The sequence below is a fragment of the Pteropus alecto genome, unplaced genomic scaffold (genome assembly GCF_000325575.1).
Source record: "Pteropus alecto unplaced genomic scaffold, ASM32557v1 scaffold71, whole genome shotgun sequence".
NCBI classification, from domain to species: Eukaryota; Metazoa; Chordata; class Mammalia; order Chiroptera; family Pteropodidae; genus Pteropus; species Pteropus alecto.
The window spans coordinates 12602853-12628699 of record NW_006433024.1 but is presented as its reverse complement, the minus strand read 5'-3'; the positions used below and the strand labels follow the sequence as shown (position 1 = coordinate 12628699).

At 39.0% G+C, this 25847-nt stretch overlaps 1 protein-coding gene across 1 annotated transcript; it reads right to left on the bottom strand.

The window, feature by feature from the left end:
• Nucleotides 1–6013: 6013 nt before the first annotated feature.
• On the bottom strand, nt 6014–14159 carry RAG1 (recombination activating 1). Its single transcript, XM_006908040.1, has 2 exons — nt 14059–14159; nt 6014–10319 (listed from the first exon to the last, which is right to left on the bottom strand). Exon 2 carries the CDS (start codon nt 10303–10305, stop codon nt 7174–7176), a length of 3132 nt encoding a protein of 1043 aa, XP_006908102.1. The 5' UTR covers nt 10306–10319; nt 14059–14159; the 3' UTR covers nt 6014–7173.
• Between the last annotated feature and the right edge of the window lie 11688 nt (nt 14160–25847).

Below are 25847 nucleotides of genomic sequence, written 5' to 3'. Positions count from 1 at the left end.
CCTAGTGGGCTCCCTTGATAATGAGATCACCCTGTCCCTTCTCTCTCAGAGTGGCCACAGTCCTCTCTGTGAGACCACCTAGTACTTGTCTATTTCTGTACCACTTTTGGGCACATCCCGATGCTTCTGTGCCTTACTGGGTCACAGAACCTCTTCTTCACTGTCTCTGGCTGAACATATCTCATCGCCATCTTGCCTCTGGATGTCACTGGCTTTCTCAGCTCTATCAGGAAAGTAAGATTCTCATTCTCTCTGCTCATGACTCCCCCAAATTTGTCTGGGATTTCTATTGTTCTCCCCAACTCCATAGTTCAACCCAAGATATAGGATACAAGGATCCTGTTTCTCTGGGACTCACAGCATCTACTCATTCCAGCTTTTTCCAAATAAATATCTATTGAATGAATGGATGAGGGCATGATAGACTAGTTCTTATTCATCCACTGTTCTTTAAATCCTAATACTAGTATTTTTCAGTTTTTTTCATTCCTCCATAAAGCATAGACTTTTGAAACCCACCATCAGGACAAAAAGAACTAGGAGGAAAATAAATCAAGCATTATTTTAGCACAAATCACCCAAAATGTTAATACAAAGTTTGACAACCCACTTTATCTACCAGACCTGGTTCTACATCATTTCAGACTATTTCTGAAAATCTCCCAAAATTAATTCCCCCAAAACCAACAAAAATTAAAAAATATATTTTGAAAAAAATTCTATTCTTATCTGATTTGCAGGTTGATTGCCAATACCCTGGTGCAGGAACATGTCTTTTTATTTTCCACAATAAAGAAAAAAAAATTTTCTTTGATAAAAAAGTTTTTTTACATTTAAAACACAAAATTTTTAAGAAAGTAGATATTAAATATTCTCACCACAAAAAAATAGCATGTGGGCTGATGGATCTGTTAACTAATCTTATTGTGGTAATCATTTCACAATATATGTTATATCAAATCATCATATTGTACACCTTAAACTTACATAATGTTATATGTTGATTATAGCTTAATAAAGCTGGAAAAATAAATTATTAGGATTAAGAAAAAATAAAATTGTCATTAATCCATTAGTTCTTTGTGGAGGAATCAAAACTTAAAATACATATACAATAATATGGTATTAGCAGAAATAGAAAGCCAACCACATACTAAGGTCATTTTATAAATTGCCACAGTTTGAATACAAGAGAATTAATTTTTATTTATCCAAATTAAAAGAATCTTTTCAAAGATTATCTTTAGAGAATATTATTGAAAAGGACAATGTCTTTTTCAGACACGTTCTGAAATTCAAATCATTTTGTAGCAGAGTTACAGAATGACATTTTAATTAAATTTTTTCTCAAAAAAAGAGTATTATCTCAAACTATTGTCATTTTACACAGAGTCCATCATCTCTCCTCAGTGCTGTTTCAGCACTGTCTAACGATTTCTACTGTTTCCTGTCTAATGATTTCCATTATTTCATCTCACCCAATAAATTACTGGTTACTAAGTATACTAAGTGTATGACTTGTCCAACCAACTATGATTTACATGAGGACTCAAATGGCGACTTTGTAATTTCTATATTTCTAGTACTTAACATTATGCCTGGCATACTATAGGCATTTAAGATGTTGAACTGAATTGAATTAAATTCTTTGGTAAGTTGCGTCTGTATTTCAGTATGAGCAGCCAAAGTGACCTATTCTTTGTCTAGCATAACACTGATACTCAGAGAGAGACAGAGTCAGAGAAAGAGACACAGACACAGACACAGAGAAATAGAGCGAATAAATTAAATTAACAGAACAAGCAAGAGATGAGAATAAATGGAATCGACAAACCTCTGAACGACTACATAGATGATAATTAAAAAAAAAAAGTATTAGTCAGGATAATTAACACAGGCTGCTATAACAACAACAACAAAAAATCCCAAACACCAGTAAACTGTCACAATTAAATTTTATTTCTCCCTCAGGTAGAGTCCAATGCAGGTTTTCCTTATTAGGCTATTCACCTGCATGGGTCTCCTCAAAGATGTGTCTCAGGGAATCAAGTTTTTTTCTCTTTAGCAAGTCTGCCATCTTTATCTTGATTGTGCATCCTCGAGACTTCAGATACAAGGAAAAGAAAGAACAGGAAGAATGCATACCTACTTATAAATGGTTCAGGCTGCAAGTGAGGTATCATCTCCTCTGACATTCCACTGCCAAAAACTAATTACATGGCCCCACCTAGATAGATGGGAACTGGAAAATATAGTTTGGCTGCTTGTGGTGAGGAAAATGGATGTGGCGAGCACTGAGCCAATATCTGCTATAGTATATATTTAAACATCCAGACGAAATAGCCTCATTTACCTTGAAATCCTAATGAAAGATATTAACATAGTTCTGTCAAACTAGAAACAAAACTGCATGCTCTGCATGCTCATGGCCACTGCACGTATTACTTTGTGCTTAGACTGTTTAAACAACCTCCTAACTGGTCTCTCTGCTTCCACCATAGACCCCTCCAATAATTTGACTGTTCTGAGACATCGTTCCAAAGTAAAAATCTTATACTGCATAGATAAAAACTGTCCGGCGATTACTCATTTCTCATGGGAAAAATCCAAATGTCTCAGTATGGTATGATGTGATTCTTTAGGCCCATCTCTCTTCTCCCCATATCCCTCTTGCACTTGATTCTCCATCTGGAAAATCCTTTCCCCTGGTAGATAACTATATCCTTCAAGATTTAGCTCAATCTCGATGTCCTCTGTGAAACCTTCAGCCTAAACAAAGAGAAACCACTCAGCTTTGTGGCCAAGGCATCTCTCTTTGCCCACTGTCTTCCTTTACAGCATTTATTAACATATATGACATTTATATGCCTGCTTTCTCTATTTGACAGTGGGGTCCTTGAAAACAAGAATAGTTTCTTCTTCAACTTTGTATCCTTAATACCAAGCACGGTTTCTGGTACATTGTCTGGTAAGTTGGTCGCTTGATAAATGTTCATTGAATTGAATTAAATTCACTGTATGTGGACTAAAATGTGTTCACTTCAGCAGTTGCTGTCTCACTCTCTTTCCAATTCTTTAATAAAGGAAGAGTGGGATGTGGAAATAAATCTCCTGTATTTTAAATATCTTTATCAATCAAAACATTTCATCTCAGAGACTTGGAAACCAAAAATACAGTAAAGTTCACAGAAGAAGATGAGGTGAGGTCTTGGGTTAAATTTATTCTGTTTTCTACTGAAAGGAGTTTACATGATTTAAAATGGATAGCATGGTAAATTTAGAAAGAAAAAGCAACCATTCTAATCCACGGTGACAAGAATTTCAAATTATTTATCTGCCACCAAATTCCACTCTAGCATAGAATTTTGCATTTTGACTTGAAATTTACCATAGATGATACCACCTTTTCAGAAACCTAATTCTGTCAGAAAGCATCTAATGTAGCATACTTATTTCTAAGAGAATATCTCATTCTGTCTCCAGATACCAATCCAGTAAATGTGTATTTATTGGAATCATAATTTTGTGAGAATAGGAAGGAAAGATTATCAATAACACTCCTTTCAAAGAGCTGATTAGTATGTATAGCTTAAAGATAAAGGTCTCTTGAATGGCCTTGTCTGGGTACCCATCAATAAGCATTTATTGAATATCCAAGATCCACAAAAAATATGTCTCATCCTACATTAGGATAAATTATACTCATTACCACTATTCTGTTGCCCTTTATTCTAAAGATCAGCAGATTTATTTTCTGCCTCCCTCAAGAAAAAAAGTTATTTCATTTTTTAAATGTTGCACTCGATATTATTATCTGAATATAAATCACAGTACCCAGCATTTTCAAATTTCCAAATTTTATTTCAAACACGTTAACATACAGTTGTGAATAGTAACCATAATATTAACGAGGAGCAGAAATATTAAAATATAAAAATAAGTATCAAAAACACATACTTCATTTAATTGGAAAACACTCGACATGGAAATACAGATCCCCCACATCAAATAAATCCATTGCATCTTGGTATATGAACTTACCCTAAAACAAAACAAAACAACAAAAAGGCTCTGGGTAGCCATTAAACAAACTTCATGATTATTTGTAAGAAAATAAAGTGAAGTGCAAAGCCACAAAAAGAAAAAAAAAATCTCACCAAAAATGATCTCTGAGGTATATTTATATAGATTCCTGTAGTTAAAGGGAAAAAATAAAATACAAAATATCTTTCCTTATTTAAAATCTCTTAACCTCGAAGGAACAGACTATCTCTCATACAATAACCAAAGACACATAAATATCTACAATCAAAAATCACTTGCATCCAAATGATGATTTGCTCTTCCCAACCACCATTGGCGCTTACAAATCTTACCTCCTAGCTGTGTGGAATATACATTGTTTAATGTAAAGCGAGACTCACATGCTCGACCAAAAAATAATCTTTACCTTCATCTATATTTTGTGAAAATAAATTGAGACAAAACTAAATTCCAGTTCACCTGGAAGAAAAAGACATCTTTTCTGCCTGCTCTGGCTTCTCAGTGTGTGTTTATTAATCTCAAAGTGCTGTCTGACCTCACACCGACCATTCATCAGTTTTATCAGCCGTTATCACTCGCCCCTGCAGTGCCCCTCGGTGGAATGGCAGGAAAATTTGTAGAATCAGGTTTCGCAGGAAAAAAAAATGCATTGCACTTCCAAAGTGCCAGTCTATACTTCAAAAAAATGCTCCATTCGGTGTGGGGAATTTCCCTGGAGTATGTGATTGCATTTACTATGGGCATTGTCAAAAATCAAACTCAAGTATAAAACCAGAGTCTGGGATATTGCTATCTCAACAAGGAGGGCAAAAACAACCACAGGCAACATTGCTACACATTGAAATTCTTGCAGCCAGATGTTCCCGGGTTTTATCAAAATGTGATCTGATTAATGGATTATTGGGATGGTTGTGCTATAAATCGTGCTGTTAGTCACATGCATTCAAAATAGTTCCTACAATGCTAAAAAAAAAAAAAAAAAGTGGAGGGAAAGCTTTAATACTAGAAAGTATTTAAAGTGCCACAAATTGAGTACAGAGTAGAAATGGGAAAAAATCTACAAACTAGTGCCAGCATGCTTCAGGGAATAGAATGATTACATGAACTTGGCTGTTCATTAGTGCAGAGACATGCTCTAAGGATTAAATGAGATGAAGGGAAAGGGTGGTTTAGAAGCTAGTTTGTTTACAAAATGCAAAACTTGCATTTTCAAGAAAAAATAAAATTGAAATATGTATAAGCTTTTGATGACTAAATTACAAATGTCTTTGTAATTTATATATATATTCTATATATAAAAAGCAAGGAAAACTGCTGTGTTTATTAAATGAAAAATACAAGGTTCAATCCCTATAAAAACACCAAATGCATACCATTTAGGATAATGTCACTGATGCACATGTGACAACTAAATTACAAAACTCTTTGATGTACTATGTATGAAAACTAGCAATTATGGCCAATAAAATCAAAGGAAGAAAAAAACTAATTAACACTAACATATCATCTTGACTCATTAGCATATAAAATCTTATGCTTGCTCTAAAGTGCCAGCAATTGGCAATTCCCAAATTCCTAAGGATGCAGACAATAGTTCCCAAATAATTGGAGCCACCAGAGGTTTTAGTGGCTCTTGAGAGCTTTAGCATTACTTTCTTCTATAAAAAGGCCCAAAGCACATCAAAAACTTAAAAACCCACCCATCCCTGTCACCAAGAAGCATAATCCCAGGATTGTGAAGAGATTAGTTATGGATCCTAAGCAAATTATGATACTGCCTTATTTAAAAAAAAAAAAAAAAGATGGTAGAAAAGATATGGAATTCAAATTCAAATTTCAGATCAGATATATATTATCTCTGTGACTCTGAGCAAATCATTTAACCCTCCATCAAATGAGGATAATAATAATGTCTACCCCACAGAGTTGTGGTGAGGAAAAATTAGGAAAAATGGATGTGAAAATATTCCAAAAGTGGCAACAAAAAAACCACTCTACAAATGTTAATTCTTCCATTGTCTTGTGAGCAGGCTCCACTTAAATTTAGCAAGTAGGAAAAGTAGGAAAAGTACCCTGTTACAAAAATCTAAATACACTGAAAATAAACTGAGCATAATAGAAAGAATAACGCATCACAGAGGGAAAGACTCCATGAAACCTGGATTTAATAAAATTGACCAAAGCTATATGGAGAAATTCTGACAGAAATTTTCAGCAAGACATTGAATCTGTTTTTATACAGTGAGCAAACCCAGATTTAAAAAGCCCCTGTGGCTTCAAGATTTTATAACAAAACATTTGGAGGCTAAATGAATTGAAATTAAAAAGTAATAATAAAAACAAGACTTGGCTCCTGATACCTCAGTAAACATGTATTACCAGAAGATTGAAAAACTAACTGTAGCCAACAGCTGTATTCTTCTACAGCAGCAAATACCCTCTTAAATTCTTAAGGTTACAACAGAGACATCATTTAAAGCTAGAAAGGTCTAATTTTCCAAAAATTTCCTGGATCTAGGGTATTTCTGTATAAATGTACCAAATGAGAAAATGCATCGAGAACACTTTGTAAAGGTCATTGTGCCATACGAATATAAGATGTTATTAATATTAGAGAAATCTGAAAAGTTCTCTTGAATCTTGTAGAGTAAGCCGAGATCTGTGAAAATTATCAAATAAAGAATTCTACAAAATCGATATAGAAAATGCTTGTACCTCAATACAAACTATAAGAAATTAAGGGTAAAAAAATGAAATCCACAAGACAAATTCCTTTCCTGGCTTCACTAGTCCTTCTTCTTTGATGACATCGGCTTTGATTTTCATGTCACTCGGTCACACACACAGATCTTTGTTCATCTCTGGTCCCCTGTAGTTACTCCTGGTCTGAGTTATTGAGCTTTCAAATAACTGATTTCTCCTGTTGCTTCTCTGAACTCACACAGCTCAAACAATCAGCTCACCAGTTATTCATTCCTGACATGGTTTTAGCATCTGTGGCCTCTCCAACCTGCCACCACCTCGGTGGTGAAACCCTGCGCACAGGAGCAAAGGGTTCTAGGAGAAGGTCTCAGCGCAACCCCAGAGGAAAACTCATTTGCAAAACCAACTCATTAGTGATTGCTCTACTTAAAATTCCATTGAATCTTGAGTTTCCAGAGAGTCCTCTAGGCCTAACGGGTCCCCTACGCTTGCCTGTGAGTTTACGGTAAACCCAGAGTTTTTTAATGCATTATGAGCATTCATAAACTTCTGGAGGTATTTGGAGGTATACAACCAGTGATGTTTCAAGACATCTTCCATTTCGTAGCACTTGGACTGCCTGGCATTCATTTTCCGAAAGCGCCTGAACAGTTTGTTGCCAGACTCATTTCCTTCACTTGCCCAGGCTCCAATGGAGCCATCCCTCTCAATAATTTCAGGGACGTGTGCCAGAGTTTTGTGAAAATAATTGGTGATTTTGCCCTCATATCTATACTTGAACTTGGTAGAGAGGAGCTCTGCAAAACGCTGCGAATTGAAACTATACTGGCAGAGAGATTCTGGGCACTCTTTAGCAGGGCATGATGATCTCCAGACAGGTTTCATCTTCAGGTAAAGGTCCATCAGCTCCCTCAGAGCTTCGTGCCTCTCCTCGGAGGGAACTAACTCACAGACTGCTTCAACAGTCTCTTTGGTCATGAGCTTCCTGGCAAAGTTGCCATTCATTCTCATGATTGGTTTCAGGTTCATCTTCTTCCGGAGATGCTTGTCCAGTGTCGCCTGCCATCTTTTCCTTTCCTCTTTGGAGGCAGTGGGATTCTTATACACCTCCCCTATCTCTAGCTGGAAAATCTTGTAGAACTCAGCTGCATTGCCAATGTCACAGTGGAGTGCATCTATGGAAGGGACTGTCTCAATGAAGGGCTTGGCTGAGACCCCTTTGACCCGGTCCCGCAGTTCTTCCACAGACTCATGGTACGGGTTGGAGCGCCAAACCTCATAGCGCTCCAAGTTCTCTGAATGGCTTCTGGTTATGGAGTGAAAGACAAGATTCTGAGAGGCTTCCAGGCGGGTAGTATCACAAAGGGTACAAATGTAGACTGAGCCAGAAGCCTCGAGGCCTTCCACCTCTCGGACAAGTTTCTCATCATATCCGGTGCCCCTAAAGATGAACTTGAAAGTCCGGAGGATGCCTCCCATCTCAAGCATTAACTCGCTGCTCTTCATGGCCTCCCTCTCGGCAATGAGAGGGCTCAGGATGGCTGTCAGGGTCTCGTGGTCGGACTCATCTGCCAGCATAAGGCACAAGGGCTTGCAACACAATTCAGAGTTGGGTTTGGCTTCCTCAAACACCTTCACATTCTGTGAGCCATGTTCTATAGTGATTTTCATGACTGTGAACGAAAATCGAACTGCCTTTTCTGGAACTGCTGGCCCACTCCCGTGCTTCTCACTCACATCTCCCATCCCATCACAAGACTCCTTCACCACTACGGTGAAGGGGCCACTCAGGTAGTCATCAAGGTCTTGGGTTCTCATGCCTTCCATAATGTCTTCTTCCATGTCCATTAAAGCAGACACCAAAGCCGAATCATAGCGAAACCGCTTTGCAATAGTGTCCACTGGGTAATCGTCCACAGAGGAGGACAGCCCAGACAGTCCATCAATAATGCCCACGTCAGTGCTGGAAGACACGTTCTTCAGAGGTGGCTGCCACTCAAAGGGGTGGTAGCCCGGCAGAAGGATCTTCTCAGCAGTCCGAAGGGCGTGCAAAGGCTGAAAAATCTGCCTCCCTGTGATGGCTTTCACAGTCCTGTACATCTTGTGGTACTGACTGCAGCTGAGGAAGGTGTTGACACGGATGGCCAAGCAAACAGCTGCCTGCAGGCCAGAGCCCCGACCCTGCATGATGGCCTCCAGCTCATCGGCTTGTCTGTGCTCGTTTCTCGCCCTCAGCGCCAGCAAGAACAAGGTCAGGCACACAGACTTGACATCTCCACCTTCTTCTTTGTCAGCAAAGGCCTTAACTTGCAGCTTGAGCTCTCTCAAACGGTGTTTCTGAGCCCTCCGGGTCAGTGACAAAAGATGCTGGCGGGGCCGGCCTCCTTTATTAATATGCACGAAAGTCTCTTTGGAGTCCTTGTGGCTTGAGACATGGTGATTGTATTTTTCCAAGCTGACCTCCTCATTGCACTCTTGTGCTGGACATTTCACCATTAGGGAATTCAAGATGCTCAGAAAGGACTTCACTGGACTCTCTAGATCAGTCGGGAAGCATGGATATCGGCACGAGGGACAATAGCTGCCCATGACTTTGAGGCATCTGAGAATGCAGATCCTGCAAAATACGTGCTTACAGGTGGTCTCCACAGGGTCGGCCAGAATGTGTTCACAAATCTGGCAGGAGATAGATTTCACAAACTTTGCCGGGAAGTCCACCGCAAGGAGCTTGGTGCTAAGATGTATCTTACTGCAGTTGGCAATCTGCTTCATCATTTCCTTGCTGCTGATCCTTGCCTGAGCTCTTTTCTTGCCCTGACGGGCTTGTCTTGCTCGGTCCACCACCGTTTTGAGTTTTTTGCTGAGCTGCGCATTTGGCTCACAACTCTTCCTCTTAAGTGCCCGACGGGCAGTGTGGCAGATGTCACAGGAAGGTGTGTGGGGGTGCCACTCCATGGTTGCTTTCCTCGGGAAGTAAACCTCATGTGGGGTGCTGCTAAACTTCCTGTGCATGATGCTCCAGCAGATATGACAGAACTCAGTGGGGTGGATCGAGTCAACATCTGCCTTCACATCGATCCGAAAAACCTTGGCAATGAGGTCTGGCCAGGAAGTGGCTCTCTTTTCCTTCTTTCGTAAAAGGGCTTGGGTTTTACCATCCACAGGCCCATGGACTGGATATCTCCTACTGTGCCCATCGCTTTGAAAAGCATTCCCACAGATGCGGCAGAGATGTCGAAGGTTGGCTTGGTGGATTGCTTTGTCTCTTGCTTTTCCATCATCGTGGAACTTCTTCCAAAACTTAGGGTGTGGCTTTAATGCTGGTTGAGCCAAAGCTGGCTTCTGACCGCCAGCGTCATCCGGGACTACAGGAGATTGCTCTAGAGACGGTTTCCCCTCAGGGGAGTCTTTCTTTTCTGCTCGAGCTTCTTCAGGTGACTTTTCAAAGGATCTCACCCTGAACAGCTTAAATTTCCATTCTGAAAATTTAATTTGCGGGTGCTGTATTTCATCTGGGACAGAACTGAGTCCCAGCATGGGGGGCAAAGAGACAGCCATGCTGGCTGAAGTACCTGAGAACAATGAAAACAAGTCAGATTAGGGAAAAAATTTCAATATCTCACTTATATGTCTTAGAAGGAATACAAATTAATACATTAATTCATCCATAAAGTTACTTAATTTACCTCTTATTTTAATATACTTCATTAGATGCTGATTGTACAGTGGAGAACAGAGTCACTCCCTGTTCTGAGAGTGATTATGATTTTTATACTGTGTATCTAAGTACATGCACCGTCATGGTTTGTTTTAAATACATGTGTATGATTTTATTTCCTTTCCACCAAAACCTTAAGATCTTTGAGGACAGAATCTTTGAGTGATTCATCTCTAACTCTGAGGTTCCTAGGACACATTAAGTGCTTAATAGTTATTTGCTGAGTACATGCAAAGAAAAACTGCCTACTAATAACAAAGAAAAATCATATTTTTCACATTGTATTAGCCTCATTGCACTAGCTGGACAATATATTTCCAGCTTTTTAAAGCAGTCTCTTGGGAGGTTGGTTGTTTATTTTTTCCAGGAGGGTCATAAAGGGATGATAAAGCTATAAACCCAAAGAAACTAATTACTACTTGAAGGATGAAGTGAATTTTGAGGTTTACGAATGCAAACTAATAATAAGTATCATGGATAGTAATTATGCTTACAATTTTAATTAGTGAACGCTGCTGTAAATTATAAGGCTGTGTCTACATTAGAAACAAAAACCACAGAACTCTCTAAACCTGTAATAAAACATAGTATGCAAGTACGAGGATTCCAAAAGATTGTAAGATGAAAAATTCATGTAGTTTCATATAAAACCATAAGCAACTTTGAGGTATGTGTTGGGCTGCCATTCTAGGAGTCATTACTGGGCAATGGTCATTAGCTCTACAGTTTGTAATAAGAGGCAGGAGTAATAGTTTCCTTCTGGTAAATAACATTTGCAATTACATATGCCAGGAAACCCTACCAATCTCAGTTGTGATGCAGACAGCAATGGTGCTGTAGAAAAAAGTCTGAAAATGCCATTTGAGTCCTTTCTTGACCCAGTTAGCCCAATACTCTCAAAAGTCTTTAGGATACATAACCAGAAAAACAGCAACTTTACTTTCAACTTATCGTCTGTATCTCCCAAATTTGCCTGGGTTAACACTCTTGACACATCAATTACATCAAGTAACATTTTTCCCCTCAATTAATTAACCAAAACAATGATTGATTTTATATATATATATGTTATATATATTGGTTATATATAATAATATAAATAATAGTTAATATATATATACACACATATGTGACATTTATATATATATGTATATATGTGTGTGTGTATGTGTATATATATATATGAAATCACGTGGTCATGAAGACTAATCTTCAGGTGAACACACTTCAGCCAGGGGTGGGATTTGAGGGTGGGGTCATTGGTGGGGGACACGCAAGGGCCAATCCTGACTGCAGCTAAAAACTTTCTTTTTGGGTCATCCCTTTAAACTGCTGAAGTTTTTTCTCATGCATAGATTATGCTTCAGAGATTGATGTTTTTCTTAAAAACTGAAAGCCAATTTCCAAGACTTGGTTAAAAAGAAAAATCCTGTTAAACTATTCTATAGGCAGGACTAAACAATTCTAAACCATTTCCAACATTTTATCAACCTCAAAAGCATTTCAGCTGCAGCCCAACAAATATTTCAACATTCCTTATGGTTCTGTTATGTTCCTAAATATCTCACAGATTATTTCCACTTATATGGAGCCAGAGAGAAATATTTGTTTAAAAAATTGTTACTTTAAAAATAGAAACAGCATCACCAATAGGGCATTATTGAACTATGGTCCAAGTATACAACAGAAAGCAACATAGAAATTCAAAATTTCTATGTATGCATTGATGTGTATGCACTGATAATACTAAGTAAGATGCCCACATGACGAAGCACAGAACAACGATAGTAATATAGCAAGGCCCCTTTTGTGCTTATTTGTTCATAATTGTATATACCTGAAATTACAGAGACTCTGAAAGGACATGCACTAAAATCTTAACAATGTTTACTCTTTAGAAGATAGAATTGGCACTGGTAAGAAGGTCTCTTTTAATTTTCTATTGTATTCATTTTTGTGCCATTTGAATTTTTCTCAACAAACTATTTGTTTTTAATTTCGTCATCTTTTCAATTTAGAGGAAAATGTTTTAAAGACTAGATTTACATGCATATCCATACTCACTTTTCCATATTTCTTTCTAAATTTTCCCCCAGGAAAGTTTAAGACCTGGCTGAACCTTGAATCTGCCCTCCATTCTTAGTTTATCTTTCTTTTCTGGTAAGCTTGTAGAGAGAGGACTAAAATACGGGCCTATAGACCACATGAAGTTAGGAGAGGGTGATCTTGTAGTCATTTTATTTGACACTCAGGGATCCTGCAAATGCTTGATCTCCCTTCCACAGCCTCAGAATCTAAAAGGCACAGTGGCTGTTGCTGGCTCAGCTGTCTTCCCATTGGGCCCTGCCATCTCCGCTTTGCCATCATCACCTGTCATCATAGCTACAGTTGTCCTTTTCTCCACTGGGCACAGATTCATCTTTACAAACCAGTATGGGGTGGCTCGCATGGAGCAGAAGCTGTCATTTGTGGTGAGTGTCATCATTACTAATTCAGGAGTTGGGCCATAGCAGCAGCACCACCCTCACCCCTAGCCCAGCTCCCCACCCTACACACACATACCTACTAGTACTTGGCCCTCACTCAAGCTCTCCTCTTAGCATCTTCAACTTGGCCTATACAGAATTCCCAAGTGACTCATGTGTTCCCAGGTGTGACCTCTCACTGTCACATCCGTTTCACTCATTCATTCATTCACTCCACAAATACTATTATCCACTATTTGCCTAACACAATCATCAAAACATTGGCAGCATTAAAAACCTTTTTATAAATCTCAGGCAACCACAAAATAATCCCAAGATTCTTGCCCTTTCTTCAGGAAATTTCTTGCTTGAACCACTTCAGAAAGAGAAGTGCACTGCCACAACCCCTGGCCAGGAATCCTGGTTCAAGGACACAATGTCAAACTGGGGTTTCTACAGTGGCAATTCTCAAAGTTATTATGTATCAGAATCATTAGGGAGCTTGCGTTTAAAAAAATAATAATGCAGATCATCAGGTCCCAGAGGGTCTGATTCAGTTTACCTGGGATGGAGTCTAAAAATTGTATTTTTTAACAAACTTCCAGTGATCCTGCTATGAGTGGCACACAGGTCGGTCACACTTTGAGAAATTCTGGTCTCCTGTTTAATCCAATCTAGTTCAAGAACTTCCTGTCAATACTTGACAACATCTGGGAAAGTATATATTTCCTCCCACCCTGGAATTTGCTCCTGATAATTTTTCTTGCCTAAACCAGAACAATATGTTTTTTCCCCAACAGTCTCAAACCTTTCCTTCTGCCGATTTGTTTGCTCATTTATTCAAAAGGCACCCCTTAAGCCCTTCTCTGCCTACAGCATTCATTTGCAGTAGTTTGGATATTTTGGATCTTCTCTATGAACCTACAGTTTCTTCCTGAACTTGGCATTGTGCTCCTTTCTTATTTTCATACATTAGAGAAAAAAAAAACAAATTAATGGCCTCTTCCCCCACCCTTTCCCTTCACCCCCTGTGAGGAAAAAAAAAAAAAAAAACCCAACTACTCTTGATTAGAAACATAAAAATGTAAATAAATACATGGCTCAAGGCATGAAAAGTCCAAGTATTACCTTGCTCAGCAGGCTGCCTAGGCAAAGTGTTGGGATGTCTGTAATTCAGTTGATATTATTTGATACCAACAAGAGAGCAAAGTGTATTCTTCTCTCCTTCCTTGCTCTCCTGTCCCTCAGAGCAGGCTGCTGCATTATTTATCAGCCTCCACTGTCCTTCCCAGCCTCCCCCACCACGGAGGGCTAACCACAAAAGATGGCAGCCAATCACAGGCCAGGAGCCCCCAGCTCCAGCTGGCACCTGGCTCTCAGGAAGCTTTGCTGGGGGACCTGAGTGTAGAACCAAACACGGGTCTATGCTGGAGCATTGCCAAAACTGCTAGTTTGCTCATCAGGACTGTTTTGTTGGAAATGATCTTGCCAGTATAAGCTCTGGCTTCTGCCAAGGTTTATCCCTCTGTGCCTCAGTATCCTGCTCTGTAAGATGGAAATACTAACAGTATATACCTCAAAGAGTCAATGAGGTTATACACTGAGAGTTATGGTAAACACTTGAGACAATGTCTACCCTTAGTAGATATTAATCAAATACTAACTATACAAGAATTTTTTATTGTTATTTTGAAATGGCATCCAAATCACCTCAGCATCCTTCTATCTGGTCAATTCTCAGTCAGGGAAGGTTGTGCTCCTTGTAACAACACTTAAACATTACTAGAGTGTTTAAGTCAACAGACTTGGATTTAAATCTTGCCTCAGGTGATTGATGTCTCAATCTCTTCATCTACAACCTAGGATTGATAGTATTAGCCTCTAGTTATTGAAAGCAATAGATGAAGCTTCTAAGTACTTTACATGTCATTTTCACCACAGTTCTGCACTTTTGATATTCTTATCTCTAAAGAGAAGCAACAGAAGTTTGGAGCAATGGAGAACTTGCCCGTGGTCACACAGCCACTGCATGGTGAAGGCGGGGTGGGCTTCCAAAGCCTGTGCTCTTAATCACGCCACTCTACTATAAAAGGAGAATACTGAAGGCCATTTACATAGTGTGAGGATGACTGAAAAATGAACTTCAGTAAACCTAGCACAGTTTGTGTTTCAAATCCCCTTGATAATTCTCAAACCAGCTTTATCCTCCAAAGTACTCCTGTGTTCAGATAATAGTTAGGGATTGCCTTGCTCTCACTTGGTCCTCAGCACAAACTGTCAAAGAGGCAGGTGCAAGGATTACTCCGAGAACTTCCGCCTTTATTAGATATCCCTGTTAGATCCCCGCTGTTTTACAGTTGGGCCGGTCCAACCACACAACAATCCTAGGGACACAGCTTTGGCTTGGTAAGCTCAAGACAGGGCAGAAGCCATCGCAATAACATTGAGAGAGAGAGGAACTGGTCTGGGGCTTCTAGGAGCTTCAGTGTTTTTATACCCAAAGGGATGGAGCCTTCACCTGAGGTTCACGTGATACTGAGAGACTGGGCAGGTGCAAACAGAACGTTTCCTGAAGACAGTGCCTATGTTCAAATCAGCAGAAAGCAAGGCCCCCAGAATGTGCCTTGATGTCCTTTTCATACAGTGGGGTCCAGTAGAGAGGAGTCACAATGTGTCTGACATGGAAGAAGATGCCCTTCTCATTCATCTTCCCACGCTCCAAAACCCTGCATCTCTACTGAACTCAGCAAAAGAAAAAGAAAGGGCTAGGTTTTCTTGCTTCACTTTGAAGATACAGGAAAACAGGAATATCTTACAGAATTGAAACAAAGCAGCAAGTTCCAGCTTTGAAGGATCAGGCTTCAGTTCATAGACTGACTTAGAAGTTAAGTGAAACAAGAGTGACCAACCATTCCAGTTTGCCCAGGGACCTTCTTGGGTTTAGCCCTGAAAGTCCAAGGCAGAACAGGGTCTGTTGGTCACCCTTCAGGCCCAAACCGGAGTGAGAAAATTTCTCTGAGCTCAAAAATTCATAAATAGGAGCATTTTCAATTTTTCTTGGGAAAATTAGATTGTTCAAAGAGACTCCTCAAAGAACATTATCCAGGCCATGGGGTGCAGGGGTATGACAGTCAGACCAGATAATGGGAGAGTTTCTCTCTCTCTCTGTCTCTTTCTCTCCTTTTTTTTTTTTTACCATATTTACCATAAATTTTTGTATTGTTTAATTTTTTTATCAGTCATGTGTTACTTTTACAAATAGAAAAAACACAAGATTTACAAATAAATAAATTAATAATGAATTTAAAACAAGACAAAAATATTGGGTGCATATGAAGATAAACTCTTCTAATCGTTTTGTTTTATAAAAGTCTAGATTTGTATACATCAGATTCTTCAAGGGCAGAATTTCCTGTTCTTCCCCATTACACCTGGGACCTCTTTCTCCCATCCATGTCGAAATCACATTACTGTCACCTGTCCCCTGCTGTGAGATAATACCTCTATTGGATCACCAAGAAAAACAAGCTGAGCAATGGGTTCTTGCCCCTCTTCCTGGTCCCTAAAATTCCACCCACTGTTCTTGTTTCAAATCTTTCCCACATAACGAATTTCACCTGGAGCAACCTTTGACTTCCATCATAAAAGAGCTGCCTGAGATTCCATGTTGTTCTGGGCAAATTAAAAATAAAGCACCGCTGACAGATCTTGACCAAATTTAGTAACCGGAAAAGAATGAAAAGGGCAAAGGAGAGTTTGGACAATTGGATGCCAGGTTGCAGCTTTGAGCACAGCCCTCCCGCTGAGTGATTAGCTGTGGTTAATCTGAAAAGTACCTGCAGACCCAACACAAGTCTGACACCCACTGGGCACATACACCCTGCTGTCTCTCCCTGCACCTGCCTCTCCATCCAAGCCCCAAACCCTCCTTAGCAGGTTGCCTACACTTATTCTCCTTGGCTCCCTGCAGACCCTTTTAAGAGACCTTTTCAATTTCAATTTCTTCCCAGATAACTATGAGCTCCAATTGCTGATATCAATCAAAATCTACTATTGCAGCTGTGGTCTGAGTGTGTGAACACTGTATTTTGTGCTCTTATCATAATCCAGCAGATGCTGTTTACTAACATTGTGATTACAAATATAAGCATGTATCTATATATCTCCAGCTAGCAAAACTCTTGTCTTCTAATACCAAATTGGATGCCAAAGCTAGAAGAGAACTTAGAGGTTATCTGACCCAATGGATGCATTTTATAGGTGAGAAACAGTCCCTGCAAGACAAAATGTTCTATTCAATGTCATAGGAGGGAATCAGTAGAAGAAATAGCATTAAAAACCTGGCCTCCCAAGTACCAGGACGAGGTTCTTTCCACCACACCGAAAAAGGAGCATCCCTCTCTCGAATGCCATCTTGCTTCTCTTAGCCTAGAAAAACACTCGAGTTGGTGACGAAGCAGAATCTTAACAGGTCGTCGCTAGATTAGAGCCTTCAGTGATATGTAAACTTGACACAGCACTGGTAGAGCCAGGAGCCCCACACGCTCATTTCTCCCCCACTTCCCCAGTCTTGAAATTGCTTTCTAATTAACTCGATGTAGATTATCCCTGTTAGTAAATTTTCTAATGCGTTATTAATTGCTCTAAACGTCAGCTGCAGTTCATTCCCCCACAAACTCAGGAGTGCCACCACTGACTTTCTGATATTAGCGAGGCTGTTTTCTAAACAGCTAGTGCCATCGTGTGGGCAAAAAGTCTGTATCATTAAGCTATCAGAAAAAGGTCAAGAATTTATTGAATCTGTGAACTGGTTTATAAGGAATCATACATTTGGTTCTCGTCTGTTCTCCCTTATCCCAACTTCTATCTTCCCTCCCCAAACCTTCCACCATTGCCTACCTCTTAGGAATCCCCCATAATTCCTATAGACTATGAAACAGCATCAAATGCTTAGACAGCCAAAGTAATTTGCTCAAGACCCCACACCTAATTAACTCCAATCTTCCACTGAAGTCAAGAGTCCAATATGGAACTCTAGTCTCACTATTTTGCTACTGCTAACTGGTCCCAGAAAATACATAATAAATGTCTTCTCCTCATTCCTCAAACAAGTGAAGACATGGGGACCACGTCTCTGTGAGAGAGTTTAGGGAATTGAGAAGTGAAGTCCAGAGTTCAGGACTCTATCAGACATCATTTCAAATTTAGGGACATCTGTTTCATCTTCAATCCCCAAATATAGAAAGGCATTTCTTTCCTCCTCATTATTTAGCTGTATGCAGTCTAAGAATGAGTTCAAACACTGATGGAGGATGAATTTGACCTAAATTTCTCAGGGCTAGAATTCAAGTTTGAGAAATGAGCTTTCTCAAGGCGAGAGTAAACATAATGGCCTGAAATGACTAACTGCAGAACAGCACTAAATATCTTTACAAAAAGCCAGATTTGGGGAACTGCCCGAACCTCTATAATTTGGGGGCTCCCAAACTTTGCAATAATTTTTGGAAGGTGAGAAAAGGATACTTTTGAACAAAGGGCTTTAATTGTAATTTAACTAAACTGTGTTTCTATTTATAGTTACTAAGGGGCTTAATTTTCTACATAATGAAAACAATTGCTACGTTTTCATGAATTTTAATTAAAAACTATATTCCTTTTCAAGTTATGAATAGTGGTTCTGGAGAGATGGAAAACTATAATCAACTTCTAGTTATTTTTGTGCAAAAATCTGCCATTGAATTGTCTATAACACACTCCACCTCCCCCCCCAAAATTATAATTTAATATGTGATTTAAACGTTTATCTTGTTAAAAAATTTTCCTGGGACATTGCTCCCACTCAAATAAAGAGTACCATTTCTAAATGCAGATAAAATTCTACTTTACTATTTGCTTACGGACAAAAGTCTTTATCTTTATTTCCATATCTGGGGATGGCCACTAGTACTAATAATTTATTTATTTCATTATATAAGCTTCTATACAGACCAGTCTGGAGTCTACTTTTTTCCACCTACATACCAATTTTAAAAAGTGCCTTCATGACACATAAGGGGAGACTAGCTGAGTTGAGCTTTAGCTGAGATTTGACATGTTTCGTACTTCTGTCAAAGAATTTACCCACATTCTCTTCACGCCTCCCTCAACATTTTCAATCTCCGGAATGCCCTTTGCCCTCCCCCTCACCCCAGAAAAAATCACCAACTATAAAAAAGCCATATTTATCTTTAATTAGCATGTGTTGCATGTATTATACCAGAAAAAAAATGTTCTCGGCAATAGGACAAGACACTATGAATAGTCCTTAGACCTCCTAAGTCTCCTGTGGATTCTGTTTCTCCTTGCCCACAGACCATTATGTAGACTGTGTGTAAGGCAGGAGGAATCAAGTCCAGGTTCAGTGGCCTTTTGGTCTCTGGATTTATAACTCCTCTTCTCCAACAAAGCCACTTCTTTTTGGCAGTAATCAATAACAATATAGTCTACCATTGAAGTAGTTTTATGTCCGTTATGCCTGTTATGTATGCCCTTATCTATGGGCTGAAATGTGTCGCCCAAAATTCATATATTGAAATCGTGACCCCCCAGTACCTCAGAATGGGACTATATTTGAAGATAGTGCCTTTTAAGGAGTGATTAGGTTAAAATGAGGCCATTAAGGTAGTCCCTCATCCAATCTGACTGACATACTTACAAGACAAAATTGGGACACATCCAAAAGTTTAGACACATCCAGAGGGCTGCCATAACAAAATACCAGAGACTCAGTGGCTTAAACAACAGAAATTTATTTTCTTACAGTTCTGGAGACAGGAAGTTCAAGATCCAGGGTTGGTTTCTGGTAAGTCTTTTCTCCTTGGCTTGCAGATGCTGTCTTCTCGCTGCATCCTCACGTGGCCTTTTCTCTATGTGTGTGAACTCCTAGTGCTTCTTCCCCTTCTGACAAGAACCATAAAAAAAAAATGGAAAGGAAATTGTGTATTTATATGGAATAATCTTCAAGGGTTATTGTTTGTGAAAAAGCAGGGGGAAAGCAGGGTACAGAACAATGTACAGGTTAACACATGGGTAGAAAGAGAAGAAAAATATGTCAATACCTGTTTTGCTTGTATATACATCTATTATTTCTGTAAGAATCTGGTAACACTGATTGCTTGCAGAAAGGGGAACTTTTATATTCCTCCAGTACCTCTTGAATTTTAGAAGGTTCTAAGGCAGAATTAGCTCCTTGCTTCTTCCAGCCTCTAGAGCTGCATTCTTTGCATTCTGGGAGTGCAAAGCGACTACTTCACTCCAATGGCTGCCTCAGTGGTCACATTGCCTTCTCCTCTGCTCACTGTCAAACATCCCTCTGCTTCTCTCTTAGAAGGACACTTGGGATTGCATTTAGAGCCCATCTGGATAATCCAGGATAATCTATCCATCTCATAATCCTCAATTTAATTACATCTACAAAAGCTATGTCATGAAGATAACATTTCTAGGTTCCAGGGATCAGAACCTCATATCTCTGGAGGCCATTATTTAGTTAGCCTCTTCTATCTACCCCAAAATAATTGCTAAAGGGAATTTACTGGTTCACTAACTATGGCTAATGTATCATATCGATGTAATAAAGGAAACTGGATGAGAGATATATGAAGATTCTCTATACCATCTTCTCAATTTTTACCATGTCCTTTAATGCCTTGGAGATCACACACCCAAATGTTAATCTTCATTCTTCTGGCGCTGTTCTTTTCTCTGCCTTCTGGTAACCAGTGAAAGGGTGGCTGGTCGCAGACTTTCTCTCTGTGTCAGGCATTGCCATTGTAAAGGTCCACACAGATGCCAAGCTCTGATTACTTCTGGGGCAGCCTCTCCTTCCTCTTGGACATCTTGGTGAGAACAGAGGCCACTAGTCAATTATCCCAACTATGGCGACTCAGTCTTTCAGTGACACATTACAAAAGAGGCTTCAGTTCCTTCATTCGTAGAAGCAAAGGGAAGGGGGTGGGATGCCAGTATCTTCATTTCACTCTGTATCACCTTCACAACTTTTGCTTTATCCAAACATCACCTGCACTACTATTTGGCTAATATTTGTCTTTAAAGGAAAACATCTTGCTTAAATTCATTGATTTAAAAATAGACTTTTATATATTATCAAAAGGTAGTAGCAGAGATATAATGTCAGAGGGGAAATGCTCGCTGTGTTAGGAAGGAAGGTTGGTGTGTGTAAAGGTCTACCAGCACCAGACAGATGCTTTCTCCTTCCCAGCCTCAAAAGGATTGAAAGAAAATTGGAAAAGCAATTCAGTGTTAATGTGTACCCAATGTTAATATGTCTCCACCTAAAATCATCTCGCGTACTACCTAAAATAGTTCATATATCACAGCGAGCCTTCCTAACACATCAAAATATGTGATGTCTAAGAAACTTTCCAATTCTAAAATGCTGCCACTTGTGTGTAGTACAAATCATTCCACACCTGTCACTGATGAGCTGACTGCGAAAAGTCAATTCAGGAACATGCCCAGTGGGTGGCAGGATTGAGACAAGCGCTGCAGATGCTCTTTCTTAATATAGCTTCCGTTGTTTACAGCTCTCCCCCTGCTCGGCCCAGCTCTTCCTCCTCACCTGCTGTTTGTCTACATCTGCCTCTGGGTCCCAGAGGAAAACAACTGAACAGCATATCACTTCAAGCAGAAACCAGACTGGAGGCTCCAAAATACTCCCATTTGTTGATAGATGGCCCAGCACCCCCTGCCTTCACTTCTAGCAGAATCTGAATTCACCATCTAAACCTAGGAAACAGAGAGAATCAAGAAGATCCCTGTACTCTGGATCCAATTTGAAGTTTTAAGTCAATCGACCAACCCTCCGGTTTTTTGAGCATAAGCATTGCGCTAGACTGGGATTACAGAACATGATAACTGGCTGCTTGCAAGCTACGGGTTAATTGGGCAGATGATATTAAAGCTGATGCTGTTAATGAATGTAACAAGATAGGATTTAACTGCTAAATTACATGCTAGAGGCCATAAGAAATGTAAAGTTTCAGAGGAGATTAAGGGAAGGCCCGTGGACCTATCTTTCCCAATGCCACATAAAAATGCCTATAAAACATGCAAAATGAGAGAAAATTTCAGCAGTAAAAGACATTAGTGATAAAAATTAGACATGTGCCAAGATCCACAGAAGGAATCTCTATAGATTAGCAGAAATGATGGGTAGATAGTATCTATATTAGTCTGCTAGGGCTGTCATAACAAAATACCATGAACTGGGAACAGAAATAAAGAGAAATTTATTTCTGACAGTTCTGGAGGCTGGAAGTTCAAGATCAAGGTGTCAGCAGGTTTGGTTTCTTCCCCTGGTGCCTCTCTTCTTGGTTTGCAGATGGCCACCTTCTTGCTGTGTTCTCACATGGTCTTTCCTCTGTGCTTACACATCCCTGCTGTCTCTTCTCCTTTAGGAAGCTAGTCTTATTGGATTAGAGCCCATTCACATGACCCCGTTTAACCTTAATTATCTATTTAAAGCCCCCATTTCCAAATACAGTCACGTTAGGGGTTAGGACTTCAACATATGAACTTAGGGGGATGCAATTCAGACCATAACAGGATCGTAGTCTACCATTCGATTGTTGCAGAGAAAATAACCTGGGAGGAAAATAGGAAAGAAAAGGAGAGGACAGAGAGAGAGAAGGGAAGGAGAGGGAGGAAAGAAAAAGGATTGAATTGAGGCCCCTTTCTTAACCTGCAGTACAGACCCAGAGATACTTTTCAATTTGGAGATAGGGAGGGAGGCTGCCATGATGAACAGGGTGGCCCAAAGTAGACAGACTCTGGCTTATGGAGCAGAATAGAGAATCTGCCTCAGATAAGTAGCTGTTGCAAGTATCTGGGAAGCCAACTACAAAGGCAAGAATAAAAACCTATTTCAGGCGAGCAGCACTGCACTAACCAGGCAGAAGGGAAAGGTTAAAGAGTCCTCAGAAAGCCTCTCCATAAAACTTCTTTTGCCTCTTTGCAACTGCAGTTTTAGATGCATGTAAGGTTTAGTCTCTGTTCAGTGACCATGTATTTGTTTTACCATTTGAAAAAAACAATGCTATAAAACTAAAAGGAGCTTGCCAAATATACAACAAGCCAGGAGCTTATCCCTATTTCCCTTCTTATTCTGTCAAATAAGAACCCATTGAATCAAGTAAAAAACAATTTCAATGTGAGTCTCTTTGCATTTGCATTGAAGAGTTTTACAATTGGAAAAAAGCTAGCATTGTTTTTCCTGTACATGGTGGGTCCGGCCTTAAACGCAAGCAGAAACTGCAGAGACTCCCTGGAAGGAAAAGTGTAGGGTTCTGATTGAAATAGACATAAGTATTTCTTAATACTAGCTCTACACAGAATTCTCTTTCTAAGATAAAGAATAGAACCAAATAAGTATGATAGCTATGAAGAAATTCTACAGCACAAAGAAAAGCCTTTTTTAATGACCAAATATTTCAGTGGAAAGACTTTTCTGAAACAGAAGAAAAATGGTAAAATATTTATTTACTTTTGTTCCTATACAAAATTGCATCTATTGAACAACAAGGGGCTTTGATAAGAAGATAAACCAAGATAAAAAGGAAGTGCAATGAAACTAACACCTCCGGAGAAGGCATAAAATAAATACATTAGATGCTATAAAAGACAAATTTGCAACGGTGAAGCGGAAGACAAATTGAAGAAACACTCTTGGATCACATAGGAAATGAATGAAGAGATGAAAATAATGAGAGAAAAAAAGACAGGAATAAATACTATTGGATAAATGAGATGGTGAAATGAAACCCAGAGAATTGTGGGTGTCCCCCAAACATAATTGAATCCAGTCAAATCAAACAGAACAAAAGCATTACTCAAGATATAATTGAAGTCAATTTTCCAACGCTAAACAAAAAGCTTTTGCTTCAGGGGAGCTCATCACTACATTCAGATAAGAATAATGAACAGAAATCTCTTCCAAGGCATAGGCTATTAAAATTTTTAAGTTTAAAGAATAATAAAAACATCCTGAAAAAATCCATTCATTGAAAAAATTATCTTTTAAAACCAAAATTTAATAAATATGATAGATATAAAATAACTTTCATTATGCTATTGAAGCTTTTCTTTGATTTCTGCTATGATTAGGGTAACTATTGCCGCCCTGCGGTGGTTTGTTTTTGTTTTAAATTTGCTATAGATAGATGATAGAGAGAGCATCTCCAACATTTTACCTATCTATGCCATTTTTTCTTTGTAATTTATTTTTAAATGTAGTATGAAATAAATTACACATATAGAAGAGTGCCTAAAAACATGATGTACAAATCTCTTCCCCTTAAATTCAGGTAGAATCTGTAACTTGAGCTAAGCAAGGGAATACAGCAAAGGCAGTCATCATACCCTTGACTGTGCTATGTCATATAAGACCCTGTCTTAGTAGCCAGGAGAAACTTTTCTCTCTCTCTGGTTTGAAGAAACAAGCTTCCACATTGTGAGAGGGCCTATGGAGATGCCATGTGACAGGGACGGTCTGGCAGCCTCTCGTAACTGTGAGCAGGCCAACAGCCAGGAAGAAAACGAAGATTTCAGTCATATAACCTCAAGGATATGAATTCTGCCAACAACCTGAGAGAGTTTGGAGCAGATTTTTCCCCAGTCATGCCTCCGATGAAATTGCAGCCCAGGGAAACTCTGAGCAAAGGACCAGCTAAGCCTTGCTTAGATTTGATCCACAGAAGCCATGAGATAACACAGTAGTCAAAGGATGGAAGCAACCCAATTCCCATCAACGAATGAATAGATAAGCAAAATGTGGTACGGCCATCCATCTGTATCCATGGGCTTTCAAACCAGTTGATTTTTTACAAAGGTGCAAAAACAATTTAGTAGAGGAAAGGTAGCCTTTTAAATAAACGATGCTAGAGTAATTGGATATTCAAAGGCAAAAAAAAAAAAAAAGAGGGAGGGAAAGATGGGAGAGAGGGAGGGAAGAAGGGAAGAAGTTGACCTAGTCTCACACCTTATACTAAAACTAAATCAAAATAGATAACAGTAAAAAGACAAAAAGACTAACAATCCTATCTGAAAATAGTCAAAAGACATAAAGAGACATTTTGCCAAAGAGACATTTACATATCATAGCCATTAGGGAAATGAAAATTAAAACCATTACACATCTATCAGAATGGCTAATATAAACCCAACACACGCATACCTTGGTGGTAAAAACGTATAATGGTACAGCTACTCTGGAAAACTATTTGTTAATTTCTTAAAAAGCTAAAATGTAAGTACCATAGGATTCAGTGTGTACACTCCTGAACATGTAACTTAGAGAAATGAAGATTTATGTTCACACAAAAAAACCTGTACAGTAACGTCTATTGCCAATTCCAATAGCAAAGTTTACATGCTATATGATCCATTCACGTAACATTCTTGAAATGATAAAATTATGAAAATGGAGAACAGATTAGTGGTTTCCAGGGTTTAAGGAAAATAGAAGCAGGAAGGAAGTGGGTTTGACTATAAAAGGGCAACAGGAGGGATCCTTGTGGTGATGGAAATAGTCAATCAATAGCAAGATATTGTGATATTGTGCTACAGTTTTGCAAGATGTTATCATTGGTGGAAACTGAATAAAGGGTAAATAAGAGTACTCTGTATTGTATCTTACAATTGCATCTACATCTATTGTGAATCTACAATTACCTCAAAATTAAAGTTTAATTTCAAAAAAAATTAATGACAAGCAAATGCAATTGCAAACTTAATTCTGGCTAGAAAACTAAACCAAAGAAATAACTCTAAAGGATTATTTCAGGTACAATTGGAGGAATTTAAATTTGGATATATATTGGATAATATTTATAGTGTAAGTTAAATTTTTAGTGTTACAG